At 49.3% G+C, this 14,871-nt stretch overlaps 1 protein-coding gene across 1 annotated transcript; it reads right to left on the bottom strand.

The window, feature by feature from the left end:
• THAP4 (THAP domain containing 4) lies at positions 12-14,871 on the bottom strand. The gene is given in 7 exon segments (XM_021395648.1): positions 12-347; positions 2,047-2,150; positions 2,992-3,101; positions 4,844-5,003; positions 12,959-14,112; positions 14,574-14,817; positions 14,820-14,871. Coding segments are annotated over 7 exon segments (1,944 nt in total). The 3' UTR covers positions 12-227.

Here is a 14,871-nt window from a genome sequence, read left to right as displayed (position 1 = left end):
AGACCCAGCCATAAAAATAAAAGCTTTTTATTATTATTTTTTTTTATATATACCATTACAGGAACATCCGCTAACATTCTCACCAGCATGGGCAGCTCTGCACGACCCGGGCTGAGCGCAGGTACCCGGCTCCGGCCTGCACCATCCCGCATCCCCGAGCCGCCGCTGCTCCCGGGGCTCACTGCCCAGCTCCTCACCCCAGGCAGGGAGACCTGGCCCTCCTGGCATCAGGGTGTCACCTTCTTGTAGGTGATGTGGAGGTGCTGCGTCATGGGCTGTGTAGTGGTCGCCATGGAGACTGTTTGTTCTAGCTTCCCATCGGAATTGAGACGGAATTTTCTGGTAATCTGAGAAAGGGATAAGAAAAGAAATATACCATAAATCAAGCAAACAGCATTCCCCACTGAAAGGTTTCTGCTTGAGTGATGGCAGCTCTGGGTGAGGAGTTCTGTGGGACAGCCAAGCAGCAGGCCTCTCCATTACACACTGCCCTGGCACCACTACAGCCACCCCCTCATACAGAAAGGCCAACAACCAGCAACGTCTTCCCCATTCCTCCACCTTGTACTGCTCACACCGTACTAAAACTCACCAGAACCAATCTGTGGTTACCCTGTGAAGCTGGGAAACCAAGGACGTGTGCTTGAACCCTGGTATCAGCATCTTCCAAAGTGTTCAGGCCTGAGTTTATCACATGTTGTAAGTCTACTCTTAGGTGTCTAAGTAATAAGGGAGAAAAGCGGGGCCATCATATGTAAATCTCAGCTCTTGCTTCAAAATAATGCTTGAGAGTGTCACTCCAGCTGCCCAGCTCTGTCTTAGGGACAGCAGGATGACCTGCAAGCATGATTAACTGGCAGTGAATTAAACCAGCTCTATTTAGAAATTTCTACAAGAAAGAAGAAAGTAAAGATTGTTAGGAGCACTGTGTGTTCAAAAAGCACCCCACGGATTCACACAGCACTTCCCAAGCAACAGCTGCCTCACCACAAGGCTTCTGCCAAGTGGATATCCTGAAGCACATACATTCCTGCTCCGACCAGCTCCCTTTCACCTTAACAGCTAAAAAAAACAACGGCCTTTCCAAAGAGCCACATTCACATCACTGTCAGGGCAAGGCCAGCAGGAAAACACTGGGATTCCTGCTGCTCCAGAATTTCAGCTGTGTCTTGAAGACACGGAAAGAAAAAGAAGTTTTCGAAAATCCGTTCATTTCCCACAAAGGTGACTCAAGGGCACATCCACAAGCTGTTGCCAGCCTGCATGCTCTAAACCAGCATCCTACCCCATTAACACATCTGTTCCTATGCATGCAGCATGTGCCTAACGCCAGTAGTAACACATCTCCTTCTGTTTCAGCAGCCCGTGCCTGCCAAACACACAGCTGGAGCTCCTACTCTCTTAAGACCACCTTGTCCTTATCAGCCCACCCTCAGCTTGCCCTGGCTGCTTCCCAAAACAGGAACAGACAAACAAAAGGTTGCTGAATGGCCTTGGTTTGACCCATTATCAGTAGCAGTAACAAATGGTGCATATGCAAATTGTTCTGATCTCATGACCGAAAACCGAACAGCAAAGGAGGAAATCCGTGATGACGGTCAGAACAGACACAGTGATCTGTGTCCCACAGCTGTGGAAGGCAGACTTGGAAAGGACACGTGGCAGGGATCTGTATCTGCAGAGTGGGCTGATCCGTGGCTGTCTCTGGAAAGAAAGGCCCTTCCCTGTGGGCTCAGTGCTGCTGTTCAGACAAGACTTCTCTACTTTCTTCCACAAGAACCTGCTGCTGCTACTGCTGGAGACAGGGTTGTGGCTGGCTGCTCTGACTCTGCACGGCAGCTCTTATCTCAGTGATCCCCTTTCATCTTGTAATCTACAAAATGGCTTCTGAAAAGTCAAAGAGAAGATAAGCAAGGATGCTGTGCAATATTTCCAAGAGCACCTGAGGGCAATCTGTAATGAAACCATGTTAATCAACCTGTCCTCTTGAACAGACACCCCCAGGCTAACATTATGATTTGAATTGCTGACCAAGTGTGAACTCACCTGCTCTACATGGGGCTTCTTGGCAAAGGACATCCTGGCTATGGAGTGAGAAGCTATAGACAGCTCTTGACCATTCACCTCCCCTTCCTCCACCTCCACGAGACCTAATGAGAAGCAAGGTCATAAATACCAAATTACAAAGGTTAATTAACAATATGTCACAATTATTAGGCTACACAGACGAAGAACGTTTTTACTTGACCTAGCTACATCAACAACTGCAAATCCATGCAACCTCAGAAACATAACGCTACTTGGAAGACCTAGCCAGACTTACTCTCACACTGTGGGATGAGTATCACATTGCAACTGGCAGTTTTCCATTCACCACCTGCTCTGTGGTTTTAGATCCAAATTTAAGCATCAGCTGGGTTTGAAATTTCTTCACTTACAAGTGTAGATGTACCTCTGTCTCTCATTTGTTCCCTGTGAGTGCACAATAAGTTCTGAGGCACTACTTCCAAACAGTGGGAAATTCTACTAGTTGAGGAGCTCGTGGGAAGAGTGGGAATGATGTAACTTATCTGTACACATTCTCTCATTCTCTCTGCACAAAAAGACTTGGATGCCACAAAGGCAACAAGAATGACACTCCCCACTTATAACAGGCCATCATTAAGGCTCAGACTGCAACTCCTGGCACAAATCAAAGCATTCCTTTGTTTTCAAAATCCATGTCTACAAATATCAGCATACCATTTTAGGAAGGGGTACCCCTCATCTCCTGTATGTGTGATATTTGGATTTGCAGACCTTTCCAGACTGAGAAAGCCACAAAGCCTTGCTGGCTGGGCAAAGCCAGTCCCAGCAACGTGGTGCTCATTAATAGCAGGATGGGGATGCCAAACCCTCAGTGAAAAGAAATGAAATGAAACTGTTAAAGAGGCAGAGTGACAAAAGGCACAGCAGGACAAGGGCTTCCTCTCTTCCACAGAGAGGCAGTACCTGTGTTCTGGGCGCTGATGAAGGCCACCTTATTAGTGTCAGGTTTGAGGCGGATGAATCCACATTCTCGGTGCATTGGTTTCCTGGTGTCCGGATGGAAGGCATTGAATCTGAGGGGAGATCAGAATACCAAAGCTGCTGTACTGCTGCACTGAAAACACAGGCTTTGGCCTGCTTTCATCTCAGAGGAAACTGCATTTCATTTAACCACACGAGCCTGCCTGCAGTGTTATTTGCAGAGTAAGAGACTGACCATGCTTCACGGTAGGAAGATGTGAGTGTGTAAAAGGACAGTTCCTTCACACACACACAGGTAGGTCCCAAATAAGTGGCAGCCGTTATTTTTCAGGCTTCAGATTTTCTCCAAGAGCTAGCTCAGAAACTCCCCTGGGTTACAGTAAGACACACCACTGATGCTGAAGCCGTACCCTATCCCAAAACCTTCCTTCTCTCAAATAAACACCTAGCCTTGCAATATCACCTTTATAAAGCTTTTAAATCCGGCAGTCTTTTTCTTCCTTGTACATTACTTGCTGCAGGCAGTAACACTGCGCACTTATTTCTTCCCAACCTCGAAAAGAAGAGCAAAATAAATCAGCTCAGACGCCTATTTATTCTTCAGGATGCCTTACAACTGCATGCTTGGTCATCAGTACCACGGGTGTTATTTATGTATTATTACACATGATCATAAATTTCATTAGCACTCCTGAATCTATACAGGGGACTGAATTAAACAGCAGCTTAAACTCACCAATAGCAAGTTAGGTCCCTGCATAATGCAGTGTACTATTCCACTGGTGTATTATGGCTCGCATATTCTAGATTCATCTCTCTCTTTTCACATCATTTGTCTTTGCATTTCCATCTCCTCACCCTCCTGCAGGAAGGAGGCAGAGGCAACCTCAGAGCTGCTGCAGCAGGCTGCATCCACGCTGAGGGCTGTCCTGGCAGCCTAGCTGTGCTCTGCAGCTAGCACAGCCTACGGAGCCGTGCATCATGCTGGGATTGTCGAGACTCCAAGAGGGAAGGAACTGAACTAAAGTTCAGTGCCTGAACAATTACCTGCCACCAAATGGTTACGCTGTCTGCCCAGCATCCAGCTTGCTGAACATTTTATTTAATTTTCCTCCAATTTTTCAAGGTGATGACTGAGGACCACAGTTTTAAGCAGATAAACCCAGGAGCCACAGCACAGCTCCCTCATTCATATCTGTAAGTGGCAGCTTGACAAAGCAGAGTGACAGTAGTTCTAGGGTAACACTATTACCTGAGGATTCATTTCTAATTAAACAGCTACCACCGGCAACAGGAACAGTGTCTTCTCTAGCCAGAGGGACTGCACATCTTCTGCCTAATACATGCACCTGGAGCACACCACGTTAATGTGGAAGGATCACTGACATTTCAAAGACAGGTACTGAGCCTGCCCAAACAGCAGCAATGGTTGTGTTCAGGATGGGGCTGTTCTGGGTGCATGTAACTCTCAGGTCTGGCAGGCCACATGAACTGCACACAGTGCTGCCATCACAGTGACCCAGTATACACACACATCAATGACAGAGGTGTGAACTCACTTCTGAAAAGCCCTGCAGTAATTTTAAGCTGGTGAATCTTCACAGGCTGCAAGCATGCAGCTCTGGGCACGTCACAACAGCATACCCATTTATCAGCAGTTTTAAAGGGAAACAAACAAATCAGGCCATCCAGCCACATGCCATTACACCGTCTCGTTTGGTAAATGAAAACTTGTTTACTTGGAACTGGAATAGAAATATGAACAAATCTCCCTGCAGCCACACCTGCTGTGATCCAAATATTGCTGCCAACGCACCCAAACCTCCAGACTTACGAGAAGTTGAGCATAGGCTGTCCCACGTGAGAGATGTGCACTTCTTCCAGGTACTGGAATGGCTTCATGGTGGGGAAGGTGCCATCGCCTGGCGGGTCTGAGAGCCAGGTGCCCAGCATCCAGGAGAGGGGCTCCATCACAGGATTCAGCTGTGGGGTCTCTGTGGAAAGAGGAAAGAATGAAGATAGAAGATTGGTGGATCTGTTCTGCGTCTTGGGTGGAGGGAGAGCATGAAACACCTTGAAAATGCATCAGGAATGCTTTTCCACAGCTCCAAGGGGAGAGGGAGGCAGGGCATACAGCACCGTCATGGCAAGCAGGTCTGCTTTCAGGGCTGCCCTTGGCATTACCTAGAGCAAAGGGAAAGCCCCCTCCCACCTCCAGGCAGGGATGGAGCAGTCTGCCATCTCAGAATAAAGAAGGAAGCATGGTAACTGATATCAGTGACACATCTCCAGCGCTCTGCCCTGATTTTTCTCAAGCACTGAGCCAGCTCTGCTCCTGTTTATTTTGGAGACCGGGGAAATGAGTCCTCACTACAAAGGAAAATCAGGCTGTATGCATATTCAGGATCAAAGTTTACTTGTTGGTTTTTTTTGTCTTTTTTTTTTTTTTAAGAGATTAATGAGTTGTACAAAAAGAGGCAGGGAGAGCTCAGAAATCACTCTGTTCAGGTGCTGGACAAAGGCAAAGTGTAAAGCACTAAAACGACCAGGGTGCACGCAAGACAACGCAGAAAGCTGAGGAGAAAGCTACTCCCTCCAGTCCTTGCACTTATTGAGAAGCAGCCATGGTCTACTTCACAAAGTTGAGAGGCTCCTGTTTTAATGAATCATTTTAGAAGAGCTTTGATAAGCAGCAGTTTTTTATTTTAGCGGGTGTGAACTGCAATAATAAAAAAGAGAGCAAGGGAGACAGGCATTTAAAAGTCATACTAATGACAACGTAGATCAGTTCCTAAGATGTAAGCAGAGAAAGCGATCCGGCACCCACATGATCTCAGGAAAGACGTCTACAAATAAAGATGAGGGGGCCCACTGAGAAATCTGGGTTAGTTATGTGATGCAGATGAGTAAGATTGAAGCACTTGGAGCAGGGCCTCCTCCCACTCGTGTGCTGACTGGCAGGTACCAGCAGGCTGAGGCTTCCACACCGAGTGATATCATCCAGAAATAAGCTACCTGTCTGGCTGCTCTAAAAGGAGAAATGTTGCCCCAAAAAGGCAATGCTGTGGGTAAAAAGCTGTTTGCTCAGTCCAAGCCTGAAGCACTCCGCAAATAAACCAGCACAGGAAAACACAAGATCTCACTATGAAACAAGGTGTTAAAAACCTACAGCATCAGAGCAGCCCACTGCAAAGAGCACCCCGCGGGTCTGGGCAGGCACCACTGCTGACCAAGGGGGTCACTGCAGCCTGCCAATGTCCCACAGTACTCCAGGGCATTTCCCTTCTACCTGTACTGTCAGCAGCCCAAGTGACAGCAAGTTATTTCCTGGTGCAGCGCAGTGATTACTGATGACCAAAGGCCCCCATTACTGCTACAAGAGAAAGCATACTTCTAGACTGTTTTTTTGGAACTGCTTCCTCCTTTCAAAATGAGTGCGAGCCATATGAGAACACAGAGAGCATCACTGCTGTGTCCAATCAGCAATTGCCATCCACTTGCTACTTGCAGATACTGCTTTCCTTCTGAGCTTGCTGCAGGCCTACAAACCCCACACAGGGAAGAGCGAAGCTTGGGGAAGGCTGGCAGCCTGCAGCTGGGCTGCTGCTGCCCTCTCCTGGGCCAGGAGCTGGCAGCAGAGCTGAGCACCAGGACACTTCCCATCACCGGAGCACTCAGTAATAGGGCCCTTCAGTTTCTCTTGCTTACCTTGCAGCAGTTCAGGAGACAGCATCCAAGTGACAGATGGAAGAAACGGCTTTAGCAAAGACTCAGTTATAAAAAGACACTGCACACTCGTGCTTCTTACCCTTGGCATTGGTCTCTGGTTGGTGGACTCAGTCCTTTTATTATCTCTGGCAGCCCCTGTGCCAGGGCCTGAGCTGAAAGGGGGGGGAAAGCAACAGCAGGGAGGCAGCAGGAGAAAGGCTGACGGAGCGCATCAGAAAATTAAGGTGATTTGAAAAGAAAATTGCTTCTTTTGATGTAATTGGGGTGAGTAAATATAAGTCACTGTTGGAGCAACAAGAAGTTGACAGAGGAAAGAGGAAAATATCTTTGCTTTGTTTGAAACATATGTATTTGTAGATGGAGTCACTGTAAAGAGGAATTGTGCTGAAGAGGGAGCATGCACATTCTTTTCTGAAGATCTAAATTCAGGGCTCACTCTTAGAAACGCTTCTTAAGCCAAAGTCGTACGCAAGTGCCTGAGAGTATCAAGAAATATGAACTACATCTGAGAACTTACAGTGCAAGAGACAGTGGCTGCTCTTCTGCATAGAGTCATAGAATCATTACAGTTGAAAAGACCTCTGAGATCCCCAGGTCCAACCTCAGCCCACCCCACCACGCATACTGACCATGTCCCTCAGCGCCACATCTCCACAGTTCTGGAACCCCTTCAGGGATGGTGACTCCCCTAAATCCCTGGGCAGCCTGTGCCAATGCAGGCTCAAAGCTTCAGACCCAGATGCGGTGCTTGCCAGGCTGACCAAGCGAACCTTGGCCCTGAAGCTGTTTCCAACATCCGTAAGACCTCTGCTCCCCTATGAAACTCAACAGAAGGCAGTCACCACGTCCAAAAACCGTGATCACAGCATAGGAGACAAAAACAAAGCCCCGCAACCAACGTGATCACCTAGATCTCATTTCTCCAGGAGGCTGCTCAGGCCACACTTCCCCTCTGACTGCCATGCCCAGGTCCTGGGGACACAGTGCTGTCTCACCCTTTGGCCTTGCTGCATCCCTCTGAACTCACAGATCTTTCCCCTTTGCACGGGTGTAGAAGTCAAATCCCTCCTTGCATGGCAACAAAGTCAGCCTGCTGCCCATACACTGCAGCAAGGGACGACGCAGTCTCCTGCCATCAGATAACCGGACTGAGCAATCTCCCGGGCCATGGCTACATGGGCTTCAGCCAGTGTGATCCCTGGCACACACAGTTACGCTGGCACAAAGCCCCGTGCAGTTTTATCAGCAGCGCAAGCAGCCAGTTAGCTGCTAGCAGCGCGGCCACCCCATCTCACCCAGGCTGAGGAGCACCTGCTGCACGAAACTCAAGGAAAAAGAAAAGAAAATCTCAGGCAGCACCTTCTGTCCTCAATGTGCTGGGTGTGCAGCCAGCAGCCTCCTGCAGTCCTTCCTTGGGCTGAGTCACTCACTGGATTTGAATCATCAGCAGCAACATGCTGGTAATTAAGAGCAGCCTCGTTCTCTGTGCTTTTCAGATGTTTAATTACAGAAGGCAGCTTTATCCCCCGCTGTCGCTCCCCAGCACTGCACCCCTTACGCTTTGCTGATGCTCTCCCCCGGTAAGAGCAAAGCACTCCTAGCACTGATGTAGCTCCAGCTGGGGGGGTGATTACATTCACAAATTCTCATCTTATGTATGTCCTGTATTAGTAATTAATTTCATAACCAAGCCCCCATGCGTTATTGTCTGCTTCTAACCTCTGTGGTGAAACACTCCAGTGTCTGCAGCCACCACCAGATTTGTCCTGCAGCACAAGACACACAGAAAACATTTTTTAAATGACACATGATTATGAGAAACCCAAACAGCCTAGGGAAAGCTTACCTCAATGTGTCTTATTTGCTTTCAAGTTTTCCTAAGTTAGCATTTTCCTTGCTTCCTAGTCACAAGCTATTGTATTTGTGCTTTTTTTGGTGTGAGTCATTGCCTACTGACTTCAGAAATAAATGCTTAACACACACATGCTGTACAGGGAATAAAAAAATAGAGAAGAAAACAGACCACTCCACTGAAAAAGGATGCAGAAAGAGCAGCAAAGCAACAAGTCTTTTTTTTCCCCTTCCAAGCTCCTTTCTGTCCATGGGGACAGCAAAAGGGCCCTCTCCCGATCAACTCAGTCCTGAAAACAGAATACCTACAATGAAATGTCGACCTCAGTCAACTGCAGGCTGGAAAGCCTCACCCAGCCTCTCTCATGATGCCTTCTGCCACAGATTCAGCCCCACTCTTAACCTATGTGTACACATTCTTGCTCCTTATCTCCCTCTTTGCTTACTTTATCTCCCTCACTGTATGTAACAACCACTTTATAGACCAGCCTTCTGTCCTGGCCATTCCCATCCATTTCTCCTGGCAACCAAGGCAGAAAAGTTGTGATCAGCACTCGCCACTCCAGAATACACTTATTTTTCTTGTTCTCACACACCCCAAATCCCTTCCCACTAATGCTGAGAAATTAGCTTTGCTACAATGAACAAAACCCTTGTTTGCCATCTTGGTGGAAAATGCTACTGCTGTAGAGGCAGCAGGACTCCAGCTGTGCATGAAATCAGATGTTTTATGTTCGAGTCTGTCCCCAAAGCTCCCCACCTACACTTCATTCGCATGGAGGAAATATTAGAAACAACTGCACCGCTGTGAAGTTTTGTACACATACTGAAAAACAAATCTAAACTGAAGGGAAATACTTCCTGTGGATTTTTAGCAAAATTCTTATTGTTTTCCATGTGCATCCATTTTGCAAACTCTCCTGCCTTTAATATGACCTTCGTGAAAGGAGAGACAGAGTTAGGAACAGGCTCTGCAGCAGCTCAGAACTCTGTGATTTAAAAGCTCTACCTCTCTGTTAAATACATAAACTTGAATCCTACCTGCATCTGCTCCACTGCTGGCCATGGCGGGCTGAGTTATTTTCCTATCTCTTGGTCTAGCTCTCTAATCACCTTTGCTCACCAGATCGTGTTTTGCACTTGGTTGATAAGATGGCTATAAAGGAAGTGATCTCACCATGAAGTAAGAAAGCTATCCTGGTGCCTGCTGGGAGATGTAGTTTCAAAAAGGGATCAAACTCCAGAGCGTCAAGGAGACACGATCTTGTGAAGGCAGTATCTCCTTCCCGGCTCCAGGAGTGGATGCAGTTGGCAGAGCTGAGAAGAGCTGCGTAGATGGCATGAGTGCCTAACAGGAGCACTGCACAGAGCAGCCTCCCTTGGCCCTGTACTCCACGTCCCTACCAGGACACCAGGTCTGTATTTCTTTGCTTGCTCTGTCTCTCCCTAATTTCTCTTGACGCATCCTCTTGTTCTTTGGAGCACCTGACCTTGCTCTGCATGGTGCACTGTGCCTAGCCACACTCTGTTGAAGTTATTTCACAGCCGTTGGTCCACAGGCATCAGAGGTGGCCCATGAAGCAGAAGGAAACATTTTCCTATCAAAAAAGCAAACAAATGCAGAGTTTAGTATGGGAAACATCCCTAGAGAAGCTGTGCGGGAAACAGCCCTGGGCTTTCCCCAAAACCAGTCAGTGGATCCTCCTCTATGAAAAGCTTTGGAACACCACAGTCCTGCATCGTGATGGCTCGGGCATGCTGCAAGCCAAACTCACCTGCACTGAGGCACCGATCCCCGAGCATGTGTGTGCAGCACTTTGTGTAACTCTGCTTTTCCAACCGGCTTGCTACGTTGCTTGGGTACGGCCAACAGTAGCCTCCTTGTGCAACGGGAGGGGAACCATCAGCACGAAGAGCTGCCCAACAGGTGATTGCCTTTGGTAACACTGCCCTGCCATTCCATGCATGTGGTGTCCTGTTCTCCAGCTTTCCAGACAAAGAGAGGCCAGCCGGTCTCATGCACGTGTGGCTTGAGGCTGTAAGCCATCTGAGCGTGCGGGGGAACACCAGAAAGCCTGAAAAACCTCAAGAGATCCACAGAACAGTCTCTGTGATAAGTGCAGGTGGGCCCAGAGCGCGGCTCTGCCTGGTGGTTTGGGCAAGCAGCTGGATGTCAGGCAGCAGCAGGGCTGTAGGGATGGAAGCAGCAGCAACCTGCAGAGTCAGCCCTGTTGCCTATGTTCTTTACACTCCCCATCCTTAAGCCTTTAGGGAAAAAAAAAATGCAGGCTCAGGTTTATGGCTGTTAACAGCACCTCACTGACGCATCATATGATTTAAGACAGTTGAAATGTAGCTACTAATAAAGACTATAACTACTATTAAGCTAATACTTGTTACCTCAGTTCTCATGAATATCAAAAAGCCCTCTTCAGTGCAACGTTGCATCACAGCACAATTTAGTGTCTGCACATAAAGCGGACTCTGCCCAGCAGCACTCAGCTGCGCTTAATCAGGTATTTGGACTGCCATAAACTAGGACTAAAAGCACAAGAACAACAAGGCAAAGCAGAACACTAAGATTACACTAAAGCAAAAGCCTGCCAGCCAGCAGCAAGCCCTTTGAAAAGTCACCAGCAGAATGGTTCCACAAGAGCTTCTCATCATTGAAATGACCGATTTTCTGCTATCAGCCTCCAGTTTTGTTGGTGAGAGACAGCAGAGCAGATAACATGTTGATCTCTTCACTAAGAAACTGACATTTCACCATAGAAAATTGAGTATGTAATTGTCACATTCTACACATATGTAGAACATCTATCTCAAGACAGCATAGTCCTACTGCTTCCTAGAAAAAAAACATTGCTCAGGACGCTCTTTCTGCAATTAGCATCTCACTGTAGCCATTTCAAAAAGGCTAGACACCCTTTCATCTCTGTGTATATATTTATGAATGATACTTACAAAATCCTGAAACTGTACCCAGTTATTTTCTGTAGTCTGACAACAAAACTGTATAAAAATATAGACTAGAAGACATAAATACAGAGAGTACGTTGACTTCCCACGTTGGGGAAAAACCAAAGTGTGAGCCTTGCACACGGGAAAATGAAGAACACATGGAGAAAGTAACATTGGGTATCAGCGTCTGAGACTTTTGCTAGGGTTTATTTTCTTGCACTTGAGCAAGGAAACAGGCTGTGCTGTAAGGGCCTGCAGAATGCATCTCCTTGCACTGGTATCACATTTCTAACCATGCCTAACACCATGCAGCTTCCGAAGATGAGAAGAAACCTCACAAGGGATGCAGAGGGAAGAATCACTGTGATGAGCACTTCCAACACACTCAGCCAGCCATGAGTGGCCGCTTCTTCAGGAAGCTCCTGAGTCACACATCTCTCACAATGTAACCCTACATTTTCTCAGCAGCCATACAAACATCAAATACCTTTAAGTCCTTCAAAGCTTTTCTCTGGAATTATATCTTGGAACTACGGTCACTGTGCAAGTTTTGGCAGTGTGCAAAAGATTTACATTAAATCACTTTTCTTGCAATAGAAAGGGGTAAGGCCTGACTCAACTTCTGTACCTGTGTTTTTAGGCTATAGTGTCCCTCACTGAACTTCCCTGTGTCTACAGGTGTCTCAAATTCATTCTTACAGCTAGAGCAGTAATTCCCTCTCTCTTCACACTCTTGTTACCTGCTTCCTGACTTCTGCCTTCTGCGGATGGAAATGCGCAAACTAAACCCAGCACTTCAGTCAAAAAGAATATCCTCAACATGGTGACAACATCATCATCATCATCATTTGATGCCTCAGACTTCATATATCTCAAGCGCTGAGTGGAGCACATGAAATCCAAGATCAGAAGTACTTCTGCATCATTAGAGAAGACTAGGACAGCCTTCCCACATACCTGCTGTCTGTGGCAGCTCATTGATACACTGAAAAATTTCAGACACACTCCAAAGATAAACTGTAACACCACAAATGAACAAACCAAAATAATTCACAAAGAGCAAGTTAAAAAGAACCTCAGAGGAGCTGCCTTCCACACCAAGATCTAGCTTCTTGCCCCATTACCTCGGAAAACCACACCAAAACAACCCATGCTATCTGTAACTTCAAGGCAGCAGAGTTCAGAGAGTGCAGTTGTAACTTTGAGTGAACAGTTAACACTGATGGGGAAAAAGAAAACAATAGGCTTTGGGGATATGAGAAGCAGCTCATATGCCCAAAAACCCGGCTAACTCTCCCATCTGCATCTCTTGGCCCAGTACAAGCTAATGCTTCACTAAACTTAACAGCCTCTTTTTGGTAAGAAATGGTGAATTCTGCCTGAACACAAAGACACTGGGAATACTGACCACAGTCCTGGGACAGCAGGCTGTTCAAGTAAGGGATACTGATCCTCTTCAGCTCATCTAGCTTCTCCTTCAGCTTCCTGACTTGGCTGTCTGAGCGGCTGATCCTCTGCCTCAACAGTTTCAACTCCCCGTTCTTCTTCTCTACCTGCTCACGCAAGCAGCACACCTGGCTTTTGCTTTGCCTGGAGGAGAAACAGTATGAGTGGAGAGAGTCGATGAGCTTGCAGGCTCCTGAGGCCGACATGATGACCTCGTTGATGGACATGGGGTTGGCATCCGTGTCGCCCTTCCGTCCCACCACGGCTTCGGCGGCAGGCTGAGGGGTCAGGTCTGCCGGGGATGCTGACAAACTCTGGGAAGGTTTCTGAGGGGTTGCAGTGAGGGAGGAAGTAGGGGAGTCTTCCACTACAGTCTTATCTTGTCCCATGAGATTGCTACTGCAGCTTGGTTCCACATCTCTCTTTGGCCTTTTCCTTTCTAGCTGCTCTTTTGGGAAAGACGGCCGCTCTCTGGTATGCTTAGAGGAAAAGCTGTAGGAGTGAAGGGAGCCAATGAACTTGCAAGCACCAGAGGCAGGAGGCGTGAAATCATCCACCGATATGCCGCTCCTGTCCGCCACCCAGTTCCCCATCCAGGCGCCTTTAGGACAGTCCTCCGCAGATCTGTCAGACTTTTTGTGAGGTCCGGGCTTTGCAACTAAGCTATCACCTAACGTCCTTCTCCGGGGGCCTTCCAGCTGGCCACGGAGATGCTCTTCCTCCTCAGACATCGACCCGATCTCCGCTTGCAGAGTCACCTCCTCCATCTCATCCGTCCCTTGCATCACCATAAGGTCCTGCTCAGGAGATGAGGTCCTCTGGACTACCTCACAGCCTCCTTCCCTCGGGCCCTCCCCATCCTGCAGCGGGACCTGGCTGGCTATTTTCCTTCTGCTCCTGACATAATCCAGGTTGTCGCGCTTTTTCTCCGCGAGCTGGAAGATGGTGGGGACTGCGGTGGGCTTCAGCAGCCGATGCTGGTCCTCCAGCCGCCGCGAGAAGCTGTCCTTGGTGAAGTGCTCGCTACAGAGGAACGAGTACTTGGTGGGGGTCCAGTTGTCCCTCTGAACAGCCTTCAGCCACTGAATCAGGCGTTTCGAATCCTTCAGAGGGAACCTACCAACGGAGGAGAAAAGCATGAGCACGGGAGCGGGGTGAGCCCGGCAACCCAGGCCCCGAGCCGCCCGGAGGGGCTGAGGCGAGGCCTCGCTGTCAGCCCCCGGCCCGGCACCTGCGGGGCCGCACTCACCTGTGGAAGGAGACGGCGCCGCGCAGCGCCTTGCCCTGCCGGTTGGAGCAGTTGGCGGCGGCGCAGCAGATCACCATCTCCGGCCGCGGCCGGGCCCGCCCCAGCCCCCCCGCCGGCCCGGCCCGGCCCGGCCCGGCCGCCGCCAACCGTACAGCAAGATGGCGGAGCCAGGTCACCCCGCCGCCCCTCCGCCCTGGGGAAGGGGTTTCTGTACGGCACTGCCGTCAACCGTCATGGCGGCCGCCGTGTGGCCGCCGCCATTTTGGCCGAGGGGCCGCCGCGCGGCGCGGCCGCCGAGAAAGGGCGGCTCCCCGCCCCGCTCGCTTGCCTCTTCCTCGCTGCTGGCCGTCCGCCTCCCGACGAGCGGCTCGGGCCGCCACCAGCTTGTCCGAGGCGATCGGGAGCTGCCCTCCCGGGGGCGGAGGGGCGGGGCCCCGCGGCCTCCGTACGGCACGATGGCCGCGCCCAGGCGCCGGAGATCCTCAGGGCGTACTCCCGGCGGGTGGCTCCCATGGGCGGTGCCACCGGACCGCTCGCACGCCGCCGCTCAGCCTCCCGCGGCTCCGCCTTTCGTCGCCGATCCGGCGCCTCTCCGCGCTCCGCAGGGGCTTTCCGTACGACAACAT

This window comes from Numida meleagris, chromosome 4, assembly GCF_002078875.1.
Source record: "Numida meleagris isolate 19003 breed g44 Domestic line chromosome 4, NumMel1.0, whole genome shotgun sequence".
Lineage (NCBI taxonomy): Eukaryota > Metazoa > Chordata > Aves > Galliformes > Numididae > Numida > Numida meleagris.
This window is presented reverse-complemented; position numbering and strand designations above follow the sequence as displayed.